At 42.6% G+C, this 27314-nt stretch overlaps 1 protein-coding gene across 9 annotated transcripts in view; it reads right to left on the reverse strand.

Moving 5' to 3' along the window:
- The window catches only part of ZNF462 (zinc finger protein 462), a 90709-nt gene that overhangs the window by 34560 nt on the left and 28835 nt on the right, over positions 1-27314 (reverse strand). For 5 of the 9 annotated variants that reach the window (XM_054185355.1, XM_054185357.1, XM_054185358.1 and 2 more), the window contains exons 2-6: positions 15523-15774; positions 9443-14931; positions 8350-8514; positions 6434-6708; positions 2959-3077 (exon numbers count right to left, since the gene is read on the reverse strand). In XM_054185355.1, coding sequence (XP_054041330.1) covers positions 2959-3077; positions 6434-6708; positions 8350-8514; positions 9443-14931; positions 15523-15742 — 6268 coding nt within the window. In that variant the 5' untranslated portion in view covers positions 15743-15774. The remainder of the gene's footprint in view (positions 1-2958; positions 3078-6433; positions 6709-8349; positions 8515-9442; positions 14932-15522; positions 15775-27314) is intronic. The other 4 variants (XM_054185360.1, XM_054185359.1, XM_054185364.1 and 1 more) reach the window with 1 other exon arrangement.

Raw genomic sequence — 27314 nt, forward strand, 5'->3', positions numbered from 1 at the left:
TAAAAAGCCTCTTTTGGTACATCTGAAAAAGAACAGATCACTTAGAATCTGAAATGGTGAAACAATAAATTGCCCCACTTTTTTCAAATGGCATTCCTCACCTGCATATTATATCAGTTATATAATACCTTTTTACAAATAGAAAACATTTTTTGTATGGCGCGTACAAGTTGCTCAGTGGAACAGGATAATATAAGGACAAAAGAAACTCCAAGATATAAGACCAGTGAGATACAGATATAGACCTTCATGATTTGTCAGTATAAGAGATTCCTTGATGACAGGAACCAACCATTAACTTAAAAGCACCGCAAGACATTAAAGCAAAAAAAGGATGATTACATACTAAGCAGTCTAGACGCAACTAAAAAATATACCTGCTATTGAGCCACAATGGTTCAGGTGGACATCAGCATGAAAGGATGTGTTTGATTGCAGACGAAAGGCTGCAGTTTGGCTTAACAGAAGCCTTCTGTACTGTTTTGACTGCTAGTTTTGCATTTCATAAAACAATTATATTAATACACATATAAATAAATAATCTAAAACTGTATGTGGTGGGTCTCAACACCCAATACATACTCAAAGCATTACATTCCAGATTACGCTGAAACTGAGCAGGGCCCATACTCTGTCTTACAATCATCCACTTGTGCATGCAGCACACCCAATGTCATGACTAATGAAGCAAGGACACTAGAAAATGCTAATTAACGCCTCATAAAAATATAAGAAAAAAAAAAGAACAGGTGAAAAAGTTCAGATGAAAACAACAGACAGTCCACTTAGAGATAGTGTAAACTGTTCTGCTCCATGCCAAAGGAGACGGCACATACTGAATGACAAACAAATGCCAGAAACACTGACTGGTACCAGCTGTTGGGCAAGAATGCGTTTTATAGTCCACTGAATTTTGACCCATTCCCAGAAAATGAGGGAGAGAGGCCGATTGAGTAAAAGACTTCAGGATTCATGGTTTTACTGGTTTTAAAGATCTCCAGGAGTCTTCAGAAAAAAATCAAGGGGATTAAAGTTTCCACTTCTAAATAACTAATAATGAGCTGATTGACAATAGAGGAAAAAAACGTAGCAAAAGTTCAGAGAACCACTGTGTTACTGAAAAGCTGGGGAGTCTGAGATAAAGTCTTCGTAAAGCATTTGTTCAGTAGGATATATTCCTGAAGGATTGACTCAAAACACAAAAAAGCAAAGCTCTGACTGAAAAACATACAAGCAATTTTTCTGTGATGTGAATATTTGGTAGAAATGGACTGAGGCAGAAACGTATCATAAGCCTTTGGAAACCCTATTACACAAGGCGTTGTGCAAGCACTATCTAGCAACCATAAAATTGTGTTCTTGTATGATGCAAAACTTGGTCCTTCAAAGATTGTCCACTATACAAGTTCAAGAGCATGAATTCATAATAAATAAAACAGTGACTTACATGAGAAGCGTGAAGTAAATTTTACTTGCATGCTATCTTTGGCTCTAAAAATCTCACAGGTTCAAACAAGGTAACACAAAGTAGCCCAACCGTACAATAACATAAAGAAAACATTTTATGGATGGCGAAGATAAAGAACCATGTCACCTCGGTACAGGATATGGGACTCTGTAAAGTGGAACTGCTGCATACAGTTGGATTTCCTAGAAGGGACAGAATGCCATGGTCCCATACAACAGGAGGCTGGCAAAAGTTAAACTAATCCACGATACCCATCCAAGTACAGAAAAGGGAACCGGCACAAGCTCTGTGAAATCTGAAATCAATACAGGAAATGAAGTACACACGACCATCAATCCCTCCTACATTTCTGTAGATGAAAAGTGCCTTTGGATCAATGGTGACAATTTTTTTTATTTTTTTTTTAATTCAGAAAACAGCTACAAATTTGTCCTGCCTTTTATCCCCCTTTTCCCATCTTCCTCCTCCACCCCAACCTAAGTATATGGCATAGTGTAAACAAATAATAAAGAAAGGAACATACTTCAAGCCCTTTTTTAACCTGTTCCAGGAGTTTCTACTTGCAAGTTTTAACAACTGGGATAGTTTGCGTTTTTTTTAGATTGGTCAATATTCTGTTACATGCATCAGAGTTCGTGTTTGTATTGACTTCTGAGGGCTGATTTTTTGTCCTTTTAACCACAAATATGCAACTGTAGCCAGTGGAGCCACTGGTTTTTGACTCTAATCTTCTGATAACCTTTCAATGCATGAGGCATGACGGTGCCAAGAGTCTAGGGTCAAGCAATAAAACTGAGGAAATTCTGAATCTTGCACTTTTTAGTAATCAAAGGTACAACACCAAATGATGTATCCTGTATGACACATCACCTTCCCAATTCCTGTTCACCAGAAGCATGTCTGTTTTCTTGCTTGTATGGATTCCTTATTGCAACACAGAGATTTGCAAGACAAATTTCCGTGTTTAATAATGGAATTGTGCCATTTTCAGTCTGCTTCACACAGACCTGACTCCCAAAGTTTGCAGTGTTTGGTTTTAACATGAAAGCCAGCGTAAGACTCTTCCAAAACCAAGGTGCAATCCACAATCCTTTTCCCAGAATCAACTAACACACAAACATAAATGCAAACATAGCAGAGCAAAGCTCACTACCAATCCATTAAGACACCAATGATATAAGCAGACTGATTAAATTCTCTTGGAAACAAGCAGAAATAATAATTAAAAAAATCATTTATGTAAAACAGAAGAAAAGGAAGAAGCTCTTGAAGTATTCACCACTGTTTTAATTTCTTGTCCTTCCAAAAACATTAACCAAACTGCCACTGATTCCAACAGGTGCGTAGGCTGGCCAATCCTGATTTGCCTTTGAAAATCTTACCCAAATTTGGTGACAAAACACGTGATTCAAACCAGCATCTCTGGTCAGCAACAAGAATACTCGGGCCATTTCAGCTGCAGCACTGCAAAACTGAGAGGGAAAACTTACCAGCATGAGCCTTGAGTATATGGGTTTTCAGGCGGCTATTATAAGAGGACTTGAATGGGCACAGTTTGCAACGGAACGGCTTGTGGTGTCCATGATGGGTCTGCATATGACGATCCAGACTTGAAAAGAGAAAGACAGAAAAGGGAAACACAAAAGAGTAAATCATTTCAACTATTCCTTCAGATGCAAAGCAAAACACTTAACAGTAATAATAAATTAAATAAGAGGCAGACCAGGCCCAACTATCTTTTCTCATGGTCTCTCTTAAAATTCAATAGGTCTTCTTACAGAATAAAGTGCAATCTAATCGGAGGAAAAGGAGCAGAGCTGACACCAATTCTGTTATGCAGAAAGCAAGCCACTGAATAAACTTCTAGGGCAAGATGAGTATAAATAAAATTAGACCTGTCCCAGACTTAAAGGACCAGTTGAAAAAACAAGAAACAGACAAGAACAGTAAAATTATCATTACAGAGTTTTTCTCCTGGAAAACGTATTTTTTTGTGAAAATACGACCTCTTTTGTCCTGTTGATCGGGGGAGGGAGGGTGGGGAATAAAAATAATAATAAAAAAAAACCCAGTATTTTTGACCAGCTTTACTGAGGAAGCCTTCTTTTGGTTACAGCAGCAAAAGCAGATTAGAGATCCTTCTCTGGGGAGGGTGCCAGCAGGCTGCAGTTGATGAGTTCCAGAATTAAAAGGCAGCAGTTTCAGAAGTGGCAGTGTGGGAGATTCTGCATGAAGCTCCACAAGAGAAGAAGGGGTGGCATCAACCAGCCTCTACTTTCTTCAAGGAAACTGGAAGCTACAGACAGCCTGAACACTGTTGCGGGGGGGAGGAGGGGGGGATCAGAAACTGCTCTCTTTCCACAGTTTCTTGTAACAGCTCAGTAAAGTTTGGAAAGGAAAAAAGGATGTTTTCCACATTTTCTAACAGAAGATCAAATTCATTCTATCTGAGTCCTGCAGAACTCTGCAGTTCCTATGCTGTGGCTGACAGCCATGAATTCACAGTGTCCAGGTGGCAGGCAGGTAGTTTCAGCTCAGATTGTAAACATTTACAATACAGCCTCTTCTTTGGACACATTCACACTTTGTGGTCTAGTCTTAGTTTGAGTCATCTTATGCATGGTGATGGAACAACAACAGGGCAGCTACAGGACACTGGAGGAGTGGCAATTCACCAAAACTACTCCTCACCTGCCACCTTAATTCTAGTTGTATTTCAGGCTTATTTCCTTTTATTTTTCCTAAATCCTCCTGTTCTTTTCTTACTGAATATCAACACATAGATCAAGTAGCAGTTGTTCCAGCCCTCTCACACTACACAAGGTTGTCACAGGATCTTTAGTCCCACACTGTCAAGAGCTCGAGCCAGAAAATCCCTGTTTACAAGAGCTAACACTGAAGTCTGTGTATTCAAAGATCTGATGAGAGAAAAAAAGGACAAAAAAAAAAGAAAAGAACTTGTGTGTCCTCTCAGGGCCACTTCATACAAGCACAATTTAATAGAAATCCAGGATGGACTTTGTGGCAAGATAAAATGTACAGCTTTTTCAGAGAAATGGGGAAAAAGTCTCCTAAATGAGTAAAATATTGAAACAAAACTTGTTTTAAATAGCTGACAGGGAATGACCTTACTTAACAATTAGACCAGACTGACAAAGATGTATATAATAAAGATGAAGCTATTATAAATATATACCTTAAGGTATTCTACACAATAATAATCAAAACTATATTCACAACCACATACTTTGACAGTAAAATAATTCCAAAGGCAGGTTTTTAAGTTTTGGTCAGATTTGGGAGAACAGTGGTTTGGTTTCTTTCACAGACTTTATCTCCCAAGAGAGTAATTGCATCAGAAAAAAATAAATAAAAGATGAAGCAGACAACTTAAACAACAGCAACACCTATTATCAAGTTAAGTGACACCTGTAGAGTTCTTCCCTGCCACCCACCACTTTCTAACTTACCTGTCCTTCTACTTGTAGGACATGACTTTATCCACTTCCTCAGCAGGAAACAAGAGTGACTAGAGACCAAACTCAACACAAGTCTGATTTCAGAAGCAAACCAGTTTGCTAGGCAAATAGCAGGTTGTGTAAGCTATGTGAGGTAGGGGCGTCCCCCACTGTCAGGCTTGCCAAAGCAGGGTGGGATACGTCCATGTAGAATGCATCTTTCCCCCAGTCCTTTTCCTGCCAGCTGCTCAATGACATGGAGCTTTTTAACAAGGCAGTCCAAACTGTGGCATAAATTCGCAACGCTGTGACACTAGGAGAAATCTCACTTTTTAACATAAGCAGTTTAAAAATGCTTTTTGTTATGCTTTCCCTCACATGTGCATTTGATTGCAAAACAGTAACATCTTCAAGGGTGCCAGACCACTGGAACAAGCTGCCCAGAGAGGTGGTGGAGTCTCTGTCTCTGGAGACATTCAAAACCCGCCTGGATGCGTTCCTGTCCAACCTGCTCTAGGTGACCCTGCTCTGGCAGGGGGGTTGGACTAGATGGTCCAAGGCCCAAGGTCCCTTCCAACCCCCACCATTCTGTGGTTCACCAGATTTAAGAGTGCTACTGACAGTGCTATGAATGCCTAATCAAATGAGCATCTGGATTCTCTCTTCTTTTGTTAAAATGGTAAATAAGCAGCTCTCTTCCCAGAAATTAAAGGAAACTGGTACCTATGAGTCACTCCAAGATGCCAGTGGAAAATTCCCCAAAAACCCCAGTTTTGGGGGGCATGCTATATATATATATGATTATGATTAAAATATTTTTAAAAACTACCCAGCTTAAGGTAAAGTCAACCTTAGGGATACAAATCATAAGAAACATGACTAGTAATGATGACAACGTATTTTTCACATGCTATGTTAGACAAGGAAACAGGCTCAGGAAGTCACTAGTATACCACACTGGTGTGAACACAAAATATTTGTAAAATGAAATTGCATGCCATAATTAAGAAAAGAAAAAAATTAATTTTAAGGTAAACTTATGACAGTTATTTAACATTAGGAATGAAAACTCAATCATCAAAGAGTTGTAATAATTATAAACAAGGTAGTTATATGCAGCAGAAGTTCTATATGTATTAAAGATTAACAAGGAAAGTACTTTTCTCGCCTCTTCTTGGCTTATTAAGTCTCATGTATTTGACAAGGTTCCATAAGTGGTGGGCTTCACTGTTTGCCTACTGAAAGAAGTTTTATTCTTTTGCTTGCATGCTTTTCCCCTACTTGCAAAAAAAAAGGGCTTAAATAAATTCAAGAAGATATAAAGATGCAACCTTTTATAAACAGCCAGTCATAATGTTCAAGGCTTTTTTTTGTAGGATGGAAAGTACCTAAGTGCTGAGAAAAGTGTTGCTCAAGATCAAGGTGAGTGCGTTCTTCTTCAGTGTCAACCTACAGAACAGTAGTGCTAGTTTGTGCTTCGAGAACAAAAATAAAAGCCACAACTTACTTGTGCCTGAAAGCAGAGACAAAGGAGCAATACTGGCAGCTGTACTTGTCTTCCCGGGTAAACATGGCCAGAGCCAAGTGACTCCTCTCGTGAGATCGCAGACCCTGCATAGACATCAAAACCCGGTCACACTGGCTGCAGTGGTAGCCCCCAGGCCTGGTTTCATCTTCCAAGGATGCTCCAGATTCAGCTTCTGTAAATTCCACAATGCCAGGGTCTTTGGCTCCCTCACAACCCTCCATCAAAGTTGTGTTTGAAGAATCTTCAGCTTCCTGCTAAAAAACACATACCCCCCCAAAGCCATCAATTCTCTCTCCCTTCTGCCCCTCACTCTTTCCCATGTGCTCATTATAATGCCTAGGTTTCCTACTGCATTATTTTTCTAAATATATCCCTACACAAACTCCACATCAATGGCTTTCTGAAAAAAGGGCCTACTCTTGGGAGGGAAAAATGTAATTACATCTAGTATATTCATACATGCATATGTAAAAAAAGAATCTCACTCCTTGATCAAATTTGTGTCAGATAATGCAAAAAGACAAGAAACCAAATCAACTGTCTTTCAATAGTCTTGATATGAATCTTCTAAACTTGATCAGATAAACACTAGTAACGTATAGAGCGTGCTAATTTTAGTTTATTTTGCTCTAGGTTACATTGTACCTACTCTGCAGACTAAATAACTAATCTAGTCTACAGCAGACTTCTCCATAAGTGTCAAATTCACAAGAAAGAAGCCACTATGTTAAGACTCTAGAATCCTCTTAAAAAAACAAACAAACCAGAAAAAGTATCCTTTTTATTCCCCTTCCTAACTTCCTTTCCTTTCCCTTTTCTAACCAAAGCACGCGTGCATTTTTGGCGCAACTTTAATAACCTATAAGAGTATTTCCATCACATTCTTTCGGCCATGGATTTCAGCTTTTGTTCCCTGCTGCAAAATTTCTATTTATTCAAAAGAAAGCATTGACCCTACATAAACTTCATTTGAGAACCAGGGAGAAGAGGAAATGGTTTCTTAGGGAGGAAGCACCTGAATCTGTCAGTAGTACCAGTAAGATAAAGGAAGGTCACTGGTAGGGCAACGAAAGCTCTCTCAGGTAGCATGAGTTAGGCTATAAAGGACTCAGCTTCCTCACAAGCAGACGATGTCATGAAAGCAGCACTCTTAGTCAGGCATTGAGACCTGCAGCATGAGCCTTTGCTGAGAGCTCACTGGAGCACGAGGAGGAATACACAGCTAGTTCCCACAGGCTGGCTGTACTTTCACTATCCCTGTTGATATCCAGGAAATCGGGCTGTGGAGCATGGCCTATCCTTGGAGATGTCCTAGAAGGCATCCCCTTTCATGGGGAGAAAGGAACAACACATTTGCACCTAATCACCTGAATGGGACCACTGGCTCAGCTGGCCATTAAATGTTTTGTTTGGAGCCGTTGTGCACATATAATACGGAAAGGTGTACCATAAGCAACTTCGCACATTTGCACGTCCACGCTTCCTCTTCTTAAAGAAAAAAAAATTTAAAAAATGAAAAAAGAAAAAAAAAACCAAGCAGCTCTTTTAACTAAGCAGAAAAACAGCCCAGAATAGCTGAGAGAAAGCCTCCTGCTCATAAACCAAGTCTTTCGGTCATCAACGACATCAACTCCTTTGTGGCTGAGAAGAAATGAGAATTAAATAGTCTTCGTGCCCCTGGATCAAGAGTGGAAAAAAGTTAAAACATCTTAAAATAAAACAAATGCACTTCAGAAACATAGTGTTAGTGTTAGATTAAAACATCACACTGAACTGGAATACCCAGTTCAAAACCCATTCAACTTCACAACGGCCCTCCATAGACTTTCATCAAGTTTTTTATTTTAAACAATGTAAGCTGCAGTCACCTTCAGTCATCATTTTAAAATTCTTACCTTTACTGTAGCTGACACAGAAGAGACATTCCCATACTGGACATGCTTGCGGAGGTGATTACAGATGGCTCGAAGTGTTGGATGGACTTCCACGCAGAATTTGCATTTGTAGCCAACCACCTTCCTCTCCTTAAGTTTTGAAACATCTTCCAGGTGTCCAAAAGCCTGTTTGAGTACACAAGCATAAATCACTAAGTATGCTTTCTTAATCTCATTTTTAGGAACGCAGACCAGATTTAACACCTGAAGGGAAATTACGCTTGATGTATACGTCCTGTTTTGCAGAACTGCAAGGTCAATTTTTGTTGACATCTGTTAATGCCTCCAGAATACGTGGACAAGACATCTGTGCAGGAGGGACCTTCAGTTTCTGCAGAACAGTGGTCCTCTAGAAGACCATTCAGTTTGGCGTGAAACTGTGCTTTCATGACACCACAACTTCCCCAAGAGCCGTGGGAGCTTTTCCACAGCAAGTATATTTCAAAATTAAGTAGAAGGAAGGGGGTAAGTGAGCAAGAAAAAGAGCACAATTTCATCTTCTGCTTATGAGGCACTTGCCCAAAGCTTCAGTCACCAGATAGATTCACGTCATGTTACTACTGAGTGCTTAATCAGAGAACATACCGAGAGAGAGAGAAGATTGAGAAGGAAAACTGATTTGTTATTCACAGGTACACTAAAGAGGGGGATGGGACATTTTGTAAAGAATCTGCAACAAAGTACATGGCAGCCTTGCCACAAAAGAACAAGTAACTGTCAGATACAGATGGCCTTCCAGAAGGGTGGGAGGAAGGAAAGAAGATAAAGAAAATTCTGAAGGAAGCAGTAGGAAAGAGCAGGGCTTCCTACAGCACCTAGGGAGGGGTGGAGAATGGATAAGGAAATTAAAGCAGAATGTGTAATTGACTTATGGAGCTCACTGACATGCTGAGTCATTCATTAGCCTGTGGTCATTTGGCTGTCAAAGAGAACATGCAAGTGGGCATTAGTAATAGGCAGCCTCTTGGGGTGCAGAAAGAAGGGTAGTGTTTGTGCTTCCCTCCCCTGGCAAGGAGCGGGGAGCAGGGAAGAGACCAGACACACAAATCCTTACCCTCTCTTGTTTGAAATCTGCAAAAGCACCATCTGCGTATTTCTGCTTGCTCAAAAGCTGCTTCCTCCTCTCCTGACGTTTGGCACGCTTCTGGAATTCCTCGTTGTGACCATTCAAGTGTGCAGTCAGCTCTGCCGTGCTATGCAATTTCGTATCACAGTGCTTGCACTGGTAGACAGGGTTCTGAGAGCGGGTGCCACTTCCCAGTATGGTAAAGTCCCTCTTCAAATCCTTGCTGTGGTGGTCGGTGTAATGCATACACAGCAGCTCTGCTGTGCTGAAGGACAGCTTGAAACATTTTATGCACCTGAAGGGAAGCCACTCAATTTCCTGAGCCTCAGTCTCCACCTCAGGCTTTTCAAACTCATTCCTTTCCTCGGCTGGAGTTGGCTTTTCATGCTCATCGGCGTACACAGCAGTGAAGTAACCCCCCAGCTTGCTCGCATGCTGCTTCTTAGGGAAAACACCAGGGTGACGCTTCATGTAGTGGGACACAATTCCCTTTTTGCTGAAGGACTGGAAGGAACAAAGCGAGCATTTCTTCTTCTCTACAGCCCTCCTCAGCTCCTCACTTAACTGAGGAGTGTCATCCTTGGGAGGAGACGGAATGATCACTTTATTGGGTTTGTCGCTTACCGTCCTGGAGGCTGCTAAGCAGTGAGTGTAGTAAGCATCAATGTCATGTCTTTTCTGGTAGTGTGCCGCAAGCCCTTTGCGGATAGGGTTGGTGTATGAACACAAAGCACATTTGAAGAGATTGTTCTTGCCCTCTGGCTGTGCCCGGACGTTGTTATGTTTGATGCGGTAGTGCCTGGCTATCCCCTTCCGGGTGGAACAGAAATATTTGCAGAGCTGACACCGGAACACTGTGTGAGACACTAAATGAGAACTGGAGAAATGAGGTGCTGGCATAGAGACTTCTCCAACATCCTCAGCAGCAATTTCTGGGGAGGCTTTGATTTCAGTCACCATGTCTGGCTCCACTGAGGCAGACATCTTTGGTGGTGACTGGGCAAAAACATCAAATTCAGGTTGATTGTGGTATTTCTCATAGTGAATTTTCAGCTTCTCAAGTGTTCCGTGGGTGTAAGGGCACAGTTTGCACCGATAAGCACCATAGCCTTGCTTGAAAATTCTACTTGTCTCTTCCACATCATTCTGAGCAATATCATTTGACTGCTCCACATCATGCACAAAGTCTTCAGCAGTGACCTTTATGGACGGGTGCCGTTTCTGGTAGTGTGTGAGAACACCATGAATACGTGTATTAATGTATGGGCAATGTCTGCACTTATATACAGCCCCTGGATTGATGTCTATATCCTGAGCAAAGTCTGCAGCTTTCACTTTCATGCCAGGATGCTTTTTGCCATAATGTGTCAGGAGGCCATGCAAGTTGTTATACTCAGACTGGCAAACTGTACACTGATAAGGAGTAGAGGAGATGGCAGGGTTTGCAGAAGCCAGCTGGACAGTTTTTTCCTGCGAAAGACTAGGATCCTCTGCACACTCTGCATCCTGATCCATCTGTGATGTTGTTATCTGGTCTTCAGAATCCATCCTGACCCCAGCTTCATCAGGCTGTGGGATGGATTTGTCAGCAGCATCTTTCTCCTTAATAATATCTAACAACACAGATTCATCTCCATTCATGGCCCAAGGGTGAAATGCTTGGTAGTGATTAGTAATATCCCAAATGGAAGATGCTTCAAAAATGCAGTCTCTGCATTTATAGGTCTTTATCTCTGTTGGCATGACTAAGGCAGGAGGGGAAGGATCAGGACCTGCCCAGAGTTTAGTTGCCATATACGTATAGTCAACATAATGCTCGGGATGTCTCCTTTGGTAATGCACAAGCAAACCACTTGGCTCTGTGTGTGAATAAATGCACCATTCACAGTGATAACCAGCTTCTATCAAGCCATCCAAAAATGCCCATCTCAGAATGGATGTGACTGTGGCCTTCAGAGTCGGGTGGTCTTTCTTAATATGCTTCCTCAATGCATAGAAGTAAGGTGATGTGTAGCTACACTGCCTGCATTTGAGGGCTCTCAGCTTTGACTTGTCCCGCTCAGTGCTGGAGGTGTGAGGAGGCACGCTGCCAGTCGATTTCTTCTGGCTGCGATCACAAAGGCTTCTAATGGTGGCTGTATGCTGCCTAATCACATCTGCGTTAGCTTTGAAGTCACGATGCTTCTTTTGATAATGAATGAGCACGCCTTTCACAGTCCGATTTCCATAATCACAGTGTTGGCAGAAGAACATTTCATTCTCGGGAGGATTCACAGAAGTCTCAGATCCACCCCGGCTCAACTGCTGCATTGACACTGGTGGCCTCTGAATACCAGGTGGCAACTCACCAGCCCTCATCATAGCTGCGGTGGGGGGTGCCTGTCTGATATATTTGGCAGTGACCTTTATCTCTGGGTGCCTTTTCTGGTAGTGGACAAGCACTCCCACAACTGAGCGGTTGCTGTATGAACAGTGTTTGCAATAGTAGAGTTCAGTAGTGAGGTCTGGAGGTGGTGGTGGAGGAGGTGGAGGTTGAGAAGCCAAGTTAGACAATTTTGGGGAGACGGGTGTCCCCAACTCAAAAGACATCTGAGCCAGAGCAGAGCCCCTGTCAACAGAGACTACACGCATGGTCTTCTGGATTCTGAAATATGATGCTTTTTCTTCGGGGTGCTTTTTCTGGTAATGCACTAGAACTGAATGCATGTTAGGGCTTGCAAATGAACACACGTCACAGTCATAAACAACCACAGTATTGACTGAAGGTTCCTTCTGATTTTCACATTCAGGACTAAAACTCTTGGCGGCACTTTTGTTAAAACCAGCTGGCACACCAGCCCCGCGAGCCACGGGGGTGGAGGTTGCCATAGTTTTTGGAGCAGAATTCAAGATCTCTCTCAGTGTCTGAGACTCTGTGTTCAGCCCTTCTTGCTGCTCAACAACGTAGCTTGAAAATATCATTGCATTGTTAATTTTCACTGTGGGATGCATTCTTTGGTAATGTGGCATCAGGCTTCTAACATTCGGGCTTGTATAAGAGCAGAAGCGGCAGCGGTAGATCAGATCAGAATGATCAAAGTTCAGTACGTTCATAGCTTCGGGGTGATGCTCTCCATAGTGCTGCTGCAGGTCTTCAAAGTTTGTGTAGTCAATGTAGCACTCAAGACACCGGTATACTGCGCTGTGATCATTGGGATCCAGGATATACCTAAAGCTAAATTTAATATAGGGGTGCATTCGCTGGTAGTGGGTGCTAACACTCCTGGCAGATTTGTTGCTGAAATCACAGTGTTTACAATAGTAAAGCCTGCCAGAATCATTAAACTCTGAATTCTCATTGTTCTGATCAGCACCATACATGTTTGGCTGGCTCCCCAGAACAGAAGCATTAGGGCTCTGATGGTCCTTCATGCTGACAGAAGAATAATAGTCTTCCTCATCTTCAGATAAAGTGAGCTCAATCTCTGCTCCATTGGTGGAATTGTAGTCATGCTGCATGCTTCTAAAGTTTGTCTCCTTCTGGGAATCATTAGCCTCCCTGCCCCACATTTGTTGGGGTGCGTAAGAACTGGAAACCTCTATCATTGGTTCCGTTTGCTCTTCTTCTCTGTCTAACTCCACTTCTATCTCCACCTCATTGTCCTCGTCCTCTTCTTCATCATCCTCTACGTTAATCACAGCATCTTCTTGCTGTTTGTTTTGGTTGATTTTGCTCTGCAGGTTGCTCGCTATTTCATCAATTCTAGTTCTCTTTTTCACTGGAGACAGATCTAAAGGGAAGTCATTTGACACCTTCCGAGGGGCCTTCGCAACAAAGTTATTTTTAGATGAGAGCCCAAGGATGGAGGTCTGGCTCTTCTTCACTGTGCTGGCAGAGGGGTGAGCATCTGCCTCACTCTCTTGTGGTGTGTTTGATGGCGGTCCATCATATTTTGGCAAGTTGTCACAGAATGAATGCTTGTGCTGCTGATGAACTCTGAGGCCTTTCAAAGTTGTGGTGGAATAGTTGCACATTGTGCACTTGTACGGATGCTGTGAATGGGGCTGGGGTGACTGCTGTTGTTGCTGTTGCTGCTGTGGTTGCACTGGTTCCATCATCCCAGCTGACTTCCTGCCATTTATATTTCCACTCTCATAAGACACTGTGCTGTCATTCAAAGAAGAGGCGATGCTTTCTGTCTGAGAGTTCATAGTGTCCCAGTCTGATGTTGTTCCTGTATGACACTGCTTGTGAGCACCAAGCTTTAATGAACTCTTGCAGGTGAAAGGGCATTCATCACACTTGTACACAGCTGTCTTCCCAGAAAGGTGGATGTTCTCAATGTGACGGGAAATGCTTCGGCGGTGCATCGTCAGGAAAGGGCAAAAGGGACACTGGAACCTGTTCATATACCTTCTAAAGGGAATCCCCTTTGTTTCCAATAGTTTGTTGCCATCAGATCCCATCAGCTGCTCTGCAGACATTCCTGAGGTCTGGTGATCCATGGAGTTCAAGCCATTCTCGCTGTCCATTTCATTTAGCTCTTCATCTGAGCTGGAGTCATTTAGCATACTGCTTGTTTCCAGGTCAGCAGAAGAATTTGTCATATCAGCAATTCCATAGCGGGATCTGTCAGACAAATTAACCATGCCCGAGTTGTGAGGTGACTTAGGCTTCATTTGAGGGTAAGACACAGAAGAAAACTTGGAAGATGTAGAAGAGTTAGACCTGATAAGGGAATTGCCCATAGAGCTCCTGAAGTTTGAGACGTTAGCATTTGACATTTCACGTCCTGTTGTATTCATGGAGATATAATTAGAGTTTGGAGAGGCATTCTGGGCACTCTTGCTCTGTACATCAGGTGCACCGGTTCCATCTTGTTGCTGCCTCAGGCTTGACAATATTTTTACCATGCTGCGGTGCTTCTTCATCATGTGGTCACACCATCGCTCCCTTCGAGGTGTCTGGTAGCTGCACCATTCACAGCAAAAGTTGCCCCTAGACTTTGTCAGGGGCTTGACCATGGATTCCAAAATGCTCCTCTCCACCACCTCTGCAGGCAGCTCCTTGCAGGGTTCCTGCACTGGCACAGAAGCAGATGTTGATTCAGGCATAGCAGCGGCAGCAGGAGGAGTTGAACTCTCTTTCAGGTTGCTTTTGTGATACATTTTCTGGTGCTTAACAATCCTTGCACGCCTGGGTGACTTGTAGGTGCAGAACTGACAACTGAAAACTTTGCCAAACCCTTCATGCATCATGATGCTGTAATTTAGGGAACTAGCAGTTGGTGGCCCCACTGAGCTCCCCCCAGCCTGTGCTCCATGAACCTTGCGTGTGTGCTCTATGAGGAGGTTTTTGGAACGGAAGTAACGCACACAGAATTTGCACTGGAAAAACTTGTTGGTTGGTTTAGGATTTGGAGCCATGTGCTGACCATAGAAAGTCTGGCTCTGGCTATAGTAACTTCCAGTCCCCATCTGACTTGTTGCATTTTGCCCTAAAATGAGAATTAAGGTGTATATGTAAATAAACAAAATCAAGTAAAGAGGCTTTTTCTCCACCCACCCTGTATGCATAACAATGCAATCACGTCCTAAATAGAAAATAATCACACCAGGATTCCCTCACTTACTTATGGTGAGATCTACATATCTGACAATGGTCAGAAAAATGACCATTATGCATAGTGTCTACGTATATATGACTGTGGTGTACAGTTTGGGATAGGTAATTTATGAAATAATCTTATTGGGGGAAAAAAAAAGCTTGCACGCTAACAAAGTTGAAAATTTTGAGGTGCTTCATAGTAGCAAAGAACAACCATGAAAATCTGAAAACCAAAAAGCAGTATGAAGAAATACATGAAAAGCAGCTAAGAAATAAAATCAACCTCCATGTTTGCATTGACAGAAAAAGCCATGGTCAGAACCAATATGGTTGAAGCTAGACATCTGCTTTGCTGACATAACAATAAAGATAATCTGAGTTTTTTAAATCACTTTTAAAAGTAGAAACTAAAACACACTGAAATAAGCCACACGTACAATAGGGGATTAGAGTTAAGATCAATCTTAGAGTTGAGATTTACCTGATATTTCATCTGCAATTGTAAATTCATCCTTTACAGAAGAAAATTCAACCTCAGTCTGGTTGCTAGCATTCATGGAACCAGACCTTGGCTGGCTAGGACTTTCCTCAGAGACATCAGTTGGCTGCAGAAAAGCAGTGTGGACATCCTGAATGTGAGCTTTTAGGTCTTCATAAGATGGAGCTCGAAAATCACAGCCGTCACACTGCAGCACCTCCATGGTTCAAGGATGACCTTTTACATTAGAAAATTCTGCAAGAAAAACAGAAGGAAGAGACAAGAGAGATGTTTTACAGCAATGCCATCGTAACAAATCCTGAAAATAGGTAACACCAAGCTTATGATGACTCAGTCATTTCCAGAGATTCTGCAAATACTGTGGCATAAATCTCAACTTTTGCTTACTATATTAAGAGGCATCGATTCAGATTCACATTAAGTGCTATCTAGGTAGCTCACAAGTTTCTAACTCAACACTACAAACAGTCAACTTTCTGACAAGCCACTATTGATTCAATGGACTTTGTCCTCTTGGCTTTTCCATTACACAGGATAGGACTTGTTCAGAAGTTGGTCTTATTCATTATATTTGTGTAATGAACAATGACTTTGTTCAGAAATTTACAATCAGAAGACAGTGGCTTCTGCCTTTAGGAGACCTACTCCAACCTTCCTGGAAGTTGCCAAGTCTTGCCTGTTTCACTACCATAGATCAAAAGCCTTCACAGGAAGAAACCTGCCTTTCTTCTCAACATCCCATCAGTCCTGACATTCATGGAAAACCTAGGCATAACTGCAAGATGAGATTCAGTTACATGAACCCAAAGTGGAATGCTTTGCTCTGCCCTACTTCCACCAATCTTTGTAAGGGCATCTCCATTCTTTGTTAAAATGCTTACAGTTTAATTTTAGTCTATTCTGGGGACATGACCTTTGTGCATTAGTAGTCTGGGGGATGGAGAGGGCTGGAGGAAGAGAGGGACAGCAACTGGGAACAGGAATACTGCAGAAGTACAATGGAAAGAGGATTCACAAAGGCTCGAAGACATTGTGACTTCCTTGATTTATCCAAAAGCCCTTGAAGTACAAAGCAACACAAGACACAGTAACATGAAGTATGGTGGTTCGGCTTGTGACCAATTAATGCCGCAACAGAGAGCTATATGTTTCTGCACCACCAGGAAGGAGGAGACACAAAGCACAAGTAAGACAAAAGCCTCAGACCTTCCTACCCTGTGCATAAGAGCATCCTTCTGATGTTAATACAGGAATTACTTCTTTAAGCTTCCATGTGCTGCACTGGGAAAGGATGATAAATTGGGTGTTCCAGAGGTCCAAGACACAAAGGCACTGAAAATTCTATGTGTTTATTGTATGTGGAGTAAGCTACTTCCACACTGAGGAGAAAGCTCCAAAACATTAGGGCATAGAAAGAAGAAAGTGTACTGCATCAGGATTTTATATGAAAGAATGCTGCTTCTGATAGCCTGCTAAAATAAACCTCTGGCAAGTCAAATTCTGGACAGTCTGAGCACGGAGGCTCTCAACATATTTACCTACACTACTCTGCAGGCTGCATTGTGTCCTTTCTCTCCCCCTACTCCCTCCCACCACCAATAGAGAAAATGAACGCTGCACCAGCTTCTTTTCAGCTAACAAAGTTACAATAATCGAGGATCCTCAAGCTTTTATGTGCAAGCACCAGACCAAATTGTGTGGAAGAGGTTGCTATCTGCTCTGGATCAAATTACAGCAGTGAGTGAAGCCCCACCCCACGTCTCCTTTAGCACAGTCCATTAGACCTGAAAACAAATTTTTCCATGGAGCAGACGACTCCTGCATTTAGAGCACTTCACAGAAAAGCAGATCATCCAGTTTTCACTACCCATCCCCCAAGCTTAGTCCTTTCATCTCAGCCAAACAAGCCACAGCTCTGCTGAATGTGTTTATCACACTTTCAAGAGATATGAGCCCCTGCGTCACTGAAGCTTTAAGACTCACTAAGCTGCCCTAGTCCTCTGAGCTTTGGGAGCAGCCATTTTAGCTCAGACAACTCCTGCACTCAGAGGCTCTGAGCTTCTCGCCTGTGCACAACATGGCCTCACTTATCTCAGCTTCATCTCAAGCACACCAGGCTTTTTCTTTTTTTTCCCATTTTTTTCCTCCTTCTCCTCGGGTGACGCTTGAAAAATCAGCATCCCCAGAACATCTCTCCCCTTCTCCTGCATGACCTGCCCCCCAAGTCATGTCGCTGCTGTCCCCCTGCACTGCCCAAACAGCACCTTCCCTCCCTGAGCAGATCGCCCCCAAGCATCTCCTAAGGTTGGTTCCCCTGTCCCATGGATGACAAATGTGACGGCTCGTTCCAGAAACGGAGCATTACAGCATCAAGACACTGGCCCAAGCTGTCCTACAGGCAGGGGCAACAAGTCAGCTGAGCCTCCCAGAAGCAGGGCGGGGGGGGCGGGGGGCGGGCAGGCGGGGGGCCTCCAGCCTGCCCTGTCCCTGGGGAGCCCTCCTGCTTGGCGCAGAAGACACACAACCCCACTACCCTGCCAGATTCCAAAGTCTAATGACCTTTGTTAATCACCAGCCAGCCTGTCTGCATCAGCAAACCCTGCCAGCAGACACACCCTTCACACAAAGGCTGTAGCTATGCCTTTTAAGAGAGGTTCTCTGAAAGCTCCATTGTGTAGAACAGAGGAAAAACAACACACACACACACACAAATCTCGCTCTTCCCCCCTCACGCCCCCTTCTCCCCCACCCCCTCGGAAAACTTCAGACCCTTTAGAAACACCACCACAAAACGCTTTAAGCTCTCTTTTGGAAACTTCAGACCATCTCACAAAATAGAAAACCAGAAGGGAGAGCAACCCTGAGGTTCTGAAAAAAGGTAAACCTGGCAGCCTCAAGAGGTAAAACCCACCACCATCTCCAGCAGTCACACTGATGCTTGGAGAAGGTATCCTCAAGGATGCTGGTTGCTGTCTAGAGGCTCTTAAACCAACAGTACCTTTCTGCTAGAAATCAGAAGGAGGAGTTGGAGAGATCATTAACAGCCACTGATTACAAAAACGGATGGAAGCTTTCTAATGGGTTCCAGCTTGAACCTGAGCAGGGTCTGTATCACAAAGGCAGCACAGAGATGAGGTTTATGTTACTGCAGCTGTGAGGAACAAGCATCAGGTACTGCCGAATGGACTTCAATTTGATGTTTTCACCATGCATCACACTGAAAGCAGGATGGAGCATTTTGTAAAGAATTCTACTCTACCATTTCCACATTTTTCTTTAAAATTCAGGCATTGCACAAAGACGAAGAAAACCACAAACTGCTAGTTTGAGCTCATATATCAAAAAAAAAAAACAAAAAAAACGCTGAAATGCTATGTGTGTCTTCATTTTTGACTGCATGGGATATGGAACTGAGACCCACCTACCCACCAGCAAAGAGCATTTTCAAGTTGCGTATGTTAATACACTGGTAAGACACACACCCCATGTGTGTGGTACAAAGCAAGATTTGCACATTTCCATCACGACCAGCTAAGGCAACACGTTCCATAATCCTTTAAACTTTCAAACGCCACAATAAGAAAATTTAGAGGGGAATGCAGGTGGAGTGAGAGAGGAGTTACCAAATCCACTACCTTGAAAACTGAACATGAAGTCTGGGGGGAAAAAAAACCAAAACAACCAAACACAACCACCATGAAATGAATCCGTAAATGCCACAAGCCCTTAAACATGTTCACAACCAACCTCTTGAGACCACATTGCCCACAGATAATGTGACTTCTGAAATGCCCTTAGTACTGCGATGCTAACCTCACCAAACAGATTTTTAAAATGCCATTGTCTGACTAATTTGCATTTACAACCTCTTCTTAAAATATATGGTTTTAATGCTTAATATGGGGAAGAGGTATTCTCATTTTCCTTATGAGGGGAAAGCTTCGAAAACATTGGGCAAGAGATTCTCAAAGCCACAGTTTTAAAGACCAAAGGTGAATTCTCAAATTGTCTTCAGCATCCTTCTCTACACGCAGAAATGTGTGAGAACATCAGAGACACAGTTATATTAGATTTCTAGGTTTTTAAAAATCAAAAACAAAAGATAATTGTGCTTGTTGAACAACAGTCATTAACAGAATTTGGCAGCAGCCAAAGTAGTACAAATCATTATGTTTAAGTTTGGTTTTAAAGCTTCAAAATACAAAATTAATTGTGAAGCCCAAGGCACTGACCTCAAAATTGAGCTTCTGTGGTTTGACTACCCATCCGTTATATTTTGAGATGGAGTCAGCAGAGCTTCTAGAAGTTAAGAATACGCACATGCACAACCACAACTGAAAAGGTCAGTCAGACCACACACTGTGTGAACTTTCAGCTCTGTATTAGTAACTTTGCGTGTAAAACAAAGAAATCTCCAGTTCTCCAAGCCTTCCTCCAGTCAGATGATCAGAGGCATCTTCGTCCCTACCTCATACACGCAGGTTGCGCACAGAGATTTCATTTTACTCTGTGCCAAGGTGGAGCTGAAAGAAATTTCTTCACTGAAAGGGTTATCAAGCAGTGGAATAGACTGCCCAGGGAAGTGGTTGAGTCATCATCCCTGGAGGTATTTAAAAGATGTATTTAAAAGATGTAGAGTTGGACTTGATGATCTTACAGGTCTTTTCCAACCTAAACGATTCTATGATTCTGTTATGTTACATACCCCACCACGTTGGCAGAAACACTGCCAAACCCCTTTCATCTGCACAGTCCCCCTGGATATGCCGTGTGTGTCTCGGCCCTCAGGGCACACACAAGGCTGAGCTCTTCCTGAACAGCCCTCCTGGGGCTCCCCCACAGCCCAGGACACCATTTCACCCCCTGGACCCATCAGCAATGCCACAGCAGGGCTAGTCTCCAGCTCCCCACAGCCCGGCCCTGGGCCCACAGCTGAGCGAGGCTCACCTGCAGGCCCACAGCCGGCTGGGTCCCAGCGAGGTTCCCAATGGCGGGGCTGCGGCTGCCCCAGGCCTGCCCTGCTCCTGGCTGAGGCGCTGGGACAGGCCCTGGCTGCCAGGCCCTCACCTCCCTCCCTCACCACCTCCTGTGTGGTGCGCTGGGTCAAAGAAGATCATCACGAACAAAATGTCTTAGTAGAGACCTGGTACCACGCGCTGGAGCTGCTTTTTTCCTTCAAAACACACAGGAAGCTTCAGTGTTGGCCTGATCTCCCCACCACCTTTTTCTTGCTGTTGATCAACCTACCAGAAATAAATTACCAAACACTACAGCAATGCGACTCACAGGCAACTAATTACAGACATGACAAGTTCTCAAAATTCCCATGAGTAACACCACAGGCATTTTTCCCTGCCAGAGCAGCCTGGGTTTTACAAGGCACCACTGCCTACACCTGTGGTCCTGCAGACCTTCCAGCCATGCCACCTGGGCTCCTGGACAGGTTCAGCTCATGTACGATGGAGCTGCTGCTCTAATGTCCTTGGGTTTGGGGCTGGTTTACCCTTTTTTTTTTTTAAACACTTTTTATAATGTAAGAGCACAACAGGGAAAACGAGGACTAAAAAGTAAAATCATAGCAATGCAAAAATTTACAAATCTGAAAAAGTAGCAACCTGAAGCCTATTCTAACTGGAAGAAGCCAGCCTCATCATTCATTTATGAAAAAAGCCCATAATTAATGAGGAAGAATAAATTCAACTCTCGACTACAGTCACGCAAACCTACTGAACTCAGGGTGTCTTTTTCAATGACCAAATTCCAGTAAAGCTTTTGGGATTCTTGGTCCTCTGACAGTTGTCTTTGGAGTTACTTTACAAGATGGTATCTAAATAAACTAAATTGAAATACCATTTCTTTTTTCACTTTATTTTTTAATTGGATAGAACTGGATTTTGATAGAACTCCATGGACTGGATTGCAACTCTCCACTCCAATATAATTACTTTGTTGTTTGTATTTTCCTGTAAAGAACATGGTAAAATTTTATTACCAGTTATACCTTTTATTATCAAGATCTACCTACTGATGTCCGCTTTTGGGCCATTTCTTACATTTTGAAACTCAAAAGTTATACCCATGAGAGAAATATGTTAGCTGATACATGTGATCTTGTCAGCTATTTCTTCCAGTAAATATTTCTGTTTACCTATCTGCAAATACGTATTACAATATAAGATATTTTCAGGAAAGATCTTCTATTAGAGATGCATTACAACTCAACAGTAAAAACAACAATCTAAATTAAACAGAGACAGACTCATTTTTTTCCTAAAATGTATTTATCCATCCACCTGGAAGACTGCTGGAACCTGAAGTGGGCTCCAGGTAAGATTGCACAAAAGGAGGTCTTCCTACTACACATTCTTCCTACATTATATTCCAGACTGTTCAGAAATCTCCCAGTCACAGAAAACAGGACGACCAACTTTGTTGATCCCTATACAGTCACTATTTACTTATGTTCCTGAATACATGCATTCATTTAACATACCTGATACCATACTATGGATCACTGTAAAGCTACCTCATAGCTTGCAAAATCTCCTACACTTTAAAGGAAATATAAACCACATTTTTCGTAAAACTTGTGGAAGAGAGGCTACATAGTGCTAGAAGCTGCCAGAAGCATAGATAGGGTTTTCAGTTCAAGAAGAGAACAAGGATTCACAGAACCTCTGGTTATTTTTCTTTTGGGGAACTTAATACATAAACACATAAATGATCTGAAACAGGTCCAAATGATGGATACATTGCTATCAGCTCAACCAGTTCTCCAATACAATGTCTTTTCAAAAAATGAAGGGAAAAAAAACCCCAACAACAAAAAACCACACCCCAAAAAAACCCCAAAACAGAAAAACGTAATGCTCAGCTACTGAACATTAATGCATATTAGCCATCTCACTGTAAGATCCTAGCAAAATAAAGTCACACCATAGATTTTACGAGGAGGTACGAAAGAAAGGAGAATCAGAGAATCACAGATAGGAGCACACTGTCAGCTTCTGCAAGGTATCTTGAGGAAAAGACTGCAGTCCCCAGCCTCAAGCAGACAAAGCAAACTGATAGTTATCTCAGTGTGGAAAGCACAAACTTCCCTAGCAAGGAAGACCAAAGTCCAAGATGGAATACTTGATCCATGTGTTACTGTTGTGGTTTTGGCCAAATTGGCCAATGGGCAGCAACAGATGCTCTCCCCCTACCTCTCGTACATGGAGAGGAGGAGGAGAGATAAAGAGATTTACGAGTTTCGAAGAAACTAAACTACTTTAATGAAATATTAATAATAAAATAAAAAGAAACGTAATGAAATAGATACAGTATATACAAAACTGTATTAAGCTCACAGGATGACGTCATCGGCAGGCACTGGGGAAGTCCCAGGCTGCACTCAGTGACAGGTGGGAACTGGATTCTACAGCTGGAGTCAGGAACGCACGGATCGGGATCAAAGGCAGATGAACAGACAGGGTCCTCCTTGGATGTCAGCCATTGAAGGAAGTGTTGACCCTTTGATCCCTCAGCTTTTATACTGAGCATGCGGCAGATGGGATGGCATACCCCTGTTGGTCAATTCTGGGTGACTTGTCCTGTCCGCTCCTCCCTGCAGGTGGGACCCCTCTACGCTTTTCCATTTCCAACCCTCCAACAGGGCAAATAATAAAATGAGCTGTCCTTGCTTGTTATAGCAATAAGTATAAGCAAGAGCCTCTCTGCGTACTGTTCCTTGGCACAAACTGTAAGCATTCGTCTTATCACTCTGAGAAGGAACCATTTTCGACACAACATGCTGTTAATTTCAGAGAGCTAGAAGAGGCCTAGATAAAAAGTAAAATTACTGAATAGAAAGTTGGTTCTGTTTTACCTCAAACCAGGACAGTTACTTGCAAGGAAATCAAATCAACAAAAGCAATTCAGATACAAGTAACCCAGCTACAAAGAACTTCAGGCTGGGGCTTTACTGATGCAAGCTACCTAAATGCTGACCACTCCTTTCCTATTTGTCACAAATAATGTCTCTTCTTTCTCTGGGCTCCTGGAGTGTACATATATATCTCTTCTTTTTAAAAAAATATATGAAGAGGCCATCTAAATGCCTGAAGTATACTTTCAAGCTTCAAACTTTTAAAATAAAAGCAGATTGAAAATAAAATGCCACAACTAAATTAAAAGACAAATTGAGAGTCATACGAAGTATGATTCTGACTTTTTTTGTCTTCCCTTCCTGAAGGTTAGCTGTGAGACATTGCACAGTACAGAACATGGGCAACCGAGTCTTTGAATGAAAAACTCTGCCTATGAGAAGGCCCTCAAATATTAAATGCTTTTGCTCCAAGCAAGACTAGGATGGGGTTTTCTGATCTTCTGAATTACTTTCATGGCATGTTATGAATCCCTACAGAAACCAAAAAGACTAAATACAAGGGAGAATCTGAACAACTAAATAGTCAGAGTAGGACTTTTTTCCGTATTAAGTATGGCAGGTACTTTATTTACTGCACAGAAGTAGTTGTGGAGGTGCAAATACAGACACACAGACAGTTCTGTCAAGTTTTCCTGTGGTTCACCATAGTCAATAAACAGAATACTGCGTTGGTCATGTGTTACAAGAAGATGCAACAACAATTTTACTGGGAAGTGGGGAATTTTGATTGGACCGGCTCCTTTTTTTTTTACAGAATAAACTTTTTCCTTTCCTATCAGAAGGTGAAAAAGAGGCAGAAAATGAAAAAACACCAAAACCCACATATTTTCCCAGTCAAAACCTGTAGAGAAAGTTATCTGTTTAAATCCTTGCAGGGTTTAAGAGGAAGATGGAACATCACAGGGCAAAACTGTAGAGTAGAAATGTCGTCTGCCCCTTGGTTCCCATACTAAATGCTCACAGGAAACGAGCCAAGTCATCCACCTCACTTACACAACCCAACCTTTCAACGCTCTTCTCCATAGACACAGGTGTTGAAGAAGCAAGTGGGCTGGCCAAACCTAGGAAAACAGATGCCAGAATCAAGCAACTTGGCTTTTCTATCCTGCTATTTAGTGCTCCCCATATGGCCTAATGCAACTGAAAGCAACGGGTATGGGGTTTCTAATTTCCAGCCAAAAATGTATTGTTATTTACCTCAAGAAACCCAGTTCCTGTGAGTTAAGAGAAGTGCACTCCCCCGTGTACATGGACTTGGGAGAGGAAGATGTCAGTAGGTGGTGCTGAAGAACACGGCAGCGCTCTGCCTGAGCACTCCAGAAACAACCTAATTCCTTCTCATGCATTGCAAATAACATCTTCTAGGAGCTCTTTACACAAAGGATGCATTACCAGCCTCACCCTGGAAGGAGAAGGGGGAGGAGCAGGCTCCTCAGCCTGGCATAAGCCCAGCAAAGATCTCTTTCTTGCCAAGAAAAGTCAGAACTGTTATCAAGGGGGTCCTGCCAGTAGCAAATCAGATATGACAAACTCAACCACATACCCTGCTATACCATGAACTGAAGTGGGAAAGAGCAAAGCTCTGACTGCAGACAGAAGAGATTATCTCCTGATGGCCATCTGCCCTTAAATGAACCCTAAAACAGACTGGCGCAGCCTGCAGCGCCTTTAAAAATAATCTTGCCATTCACCTCAAACTACATGCTCCACTCTATGGTCACTTAACCGGTGAGTTGCGAGCATGATTTAGAGAGGACCAATGTTATTTTGCAAGGAGAACGGTGCTTTTACAGAGGCTAAATACAGCTCATCAACTGGTGACAGAGCTAAACCACGGGAACGCATGAACTACTGGATTATTTTAGGGGCTACAGAATTTTAATCTTAAGAGATTTGAGATTAGACCAGCCAACACAGCTGGTTCAAAACGCAAGCAGGCACTCTTAGTGTAGTCAGAGGTGGAAATCAAGTCACTAGCACTCAGAAACCACAAATGCCAAGGGCAAAGCTCTGCTTTGGGACTACTACTGAAAAATGTCTTCAAAAACACAAAATAAAGAGACATTATCCCCATCTTGAAAGATGGATGTGAAAAGATGCTTTGCTGGACGCATGTTCCTCCTTTAAGTGCAGAGACTGGACCTATGTCACAGAAATGGCAACAGAGACGGAACTTGGCTGGTAAGAGGAGTAATCTTTCAGCTAGAGATCATTTCCATAATACAGTGCTCAGTCTGGTAGACATTCAAGACTATCTAAAAGAAATTCACAGGGCAGTCAGGAACCACAAACATTGCGTGGATCAGATCCAAGCGAGACAAAACCCACTGCCTGCCTTTTGTCACCAATATGAGCTCAGCTTAATAGACCCTGGGGATGATGCAGCCCTCTCCTGCAGTCCGTCCTGAGATCTTACATGCTCCAGAGGTATTCGTTTAAAGGGTTAACCCCATGCAGAGAGCATGTGGAGAGGATGAAAAAGGGCATTCAAAGGAATGGGTTTAACCCTATAAAACCAAAGCACCAGAAGTCACGTTCTGTGCCAGCAAACAAAGCTGAACAGAACAGAACAGCACATCACCTCATGCAGACCCAAAACCACTTCACGCACGACTCTAATTATAAAGCAGGATCCATGGCTGAAACCCTACTGGAGAACAAGAAAACATGGATTAACAAAGTCTAAAAATTGTTCTGTTTTCCCAGTCTCCTCCTCAGAAACACTCGTTTGAGGAGCTCCAGTAACATCCTAGCTATTTTAACACCACCTTTGTCTCCAGCTATCCCTCCCCTTCACCCAAGCTTCCTGCTACATTCGACATTTGCTGGGCAGCAAGCAGAAGCCTCTCTGTCAGCCAGTTAATTTCCTCAGGTAATACAAATCCATCACTGACCCATTTATAATGCCAGACAGAATACACAGTTTTATTTGCCCACTGACTCACTCGCAGTATGGCAGCCAGCATCTCTGTCCCAGGTAGAAGAATATATACTTTTCCACTATTTGACAGATCCCAGACTAGTGATTACTACGCTGCCACCCTTGTCCCCACCACCCCTCCCAAAAGATTTTTTCCAGCTGTGCAAGTGAAGATCCTCTGTCTGTTTGGGATAGTGGCAGCAAGATGCTGGGTCCAGTCTCTGATGGCTGGGAAGTGATACTGCTGAAAAGGAGGAACAAGTTGCAGCTAATATTTATGTTCTCCAAAAACACGTCTCTTTGTCCCAAATAACTTTTTATATCTATATATACACATAGTCCATTGGATTACATGTTGGGATGGAATATATACACACTGGAATGCAATATCCTGGGTCCAAATGAGAACTTTGCTTCTTTTACTCTCCCTTCTACCTCCATCTCCACCACCTGGTCCTTCCAGGAAACAAGTTTTTGCAGTTGGTGTCATATATAAAGCCCAAGTACAAAATACTAAAATAGCATACTGGCTCAATCATCATATTTGTGTGATGCAAAGATAGCAGACAGTCCCTAGAAGAAACTAAGTAGAACATCTACAATGCATTTCAGGGTTGGGGTGGGGAATTCAGAGTGATCCCAGGATTATGGGTCACAGTATCTATGAATTGATTAAGGTTAATGGAAGTTCTCCGGCCAGAAAGTGTTTGGATCAAAGAGGCATTAGAAACTATTACATTAATAACAGGAAAAAGCTGCTATTGTCTGTCTATAAAAGAAGCACACTTTGTTATGCAGGTAATAATGAAGAACAATCTCCCTCACAAAAAGAAAAAAACCGTAATCTGTTGTTAACCTTATGTCCCATGTCTCCAATGATAAACTCCTCTGACTACTCTGGACATATTCAAATTAAGGAGAAAACTA

This window comes from Rissa tridactyla, chromosome Z (genome assembly GCF_028500815.1).
Source record: "Rissa tridactyla isolate bRisTri1 chromosome Z, bRisTri1.patW.cur.20221130, whole genome shotgun sequence".
Taxonomy (NCBI): Eukaryota; Metazoa; Chordata; class Aves; order Charadriiformes; family Laridae; genus Rissa; species Rissa tridactyla.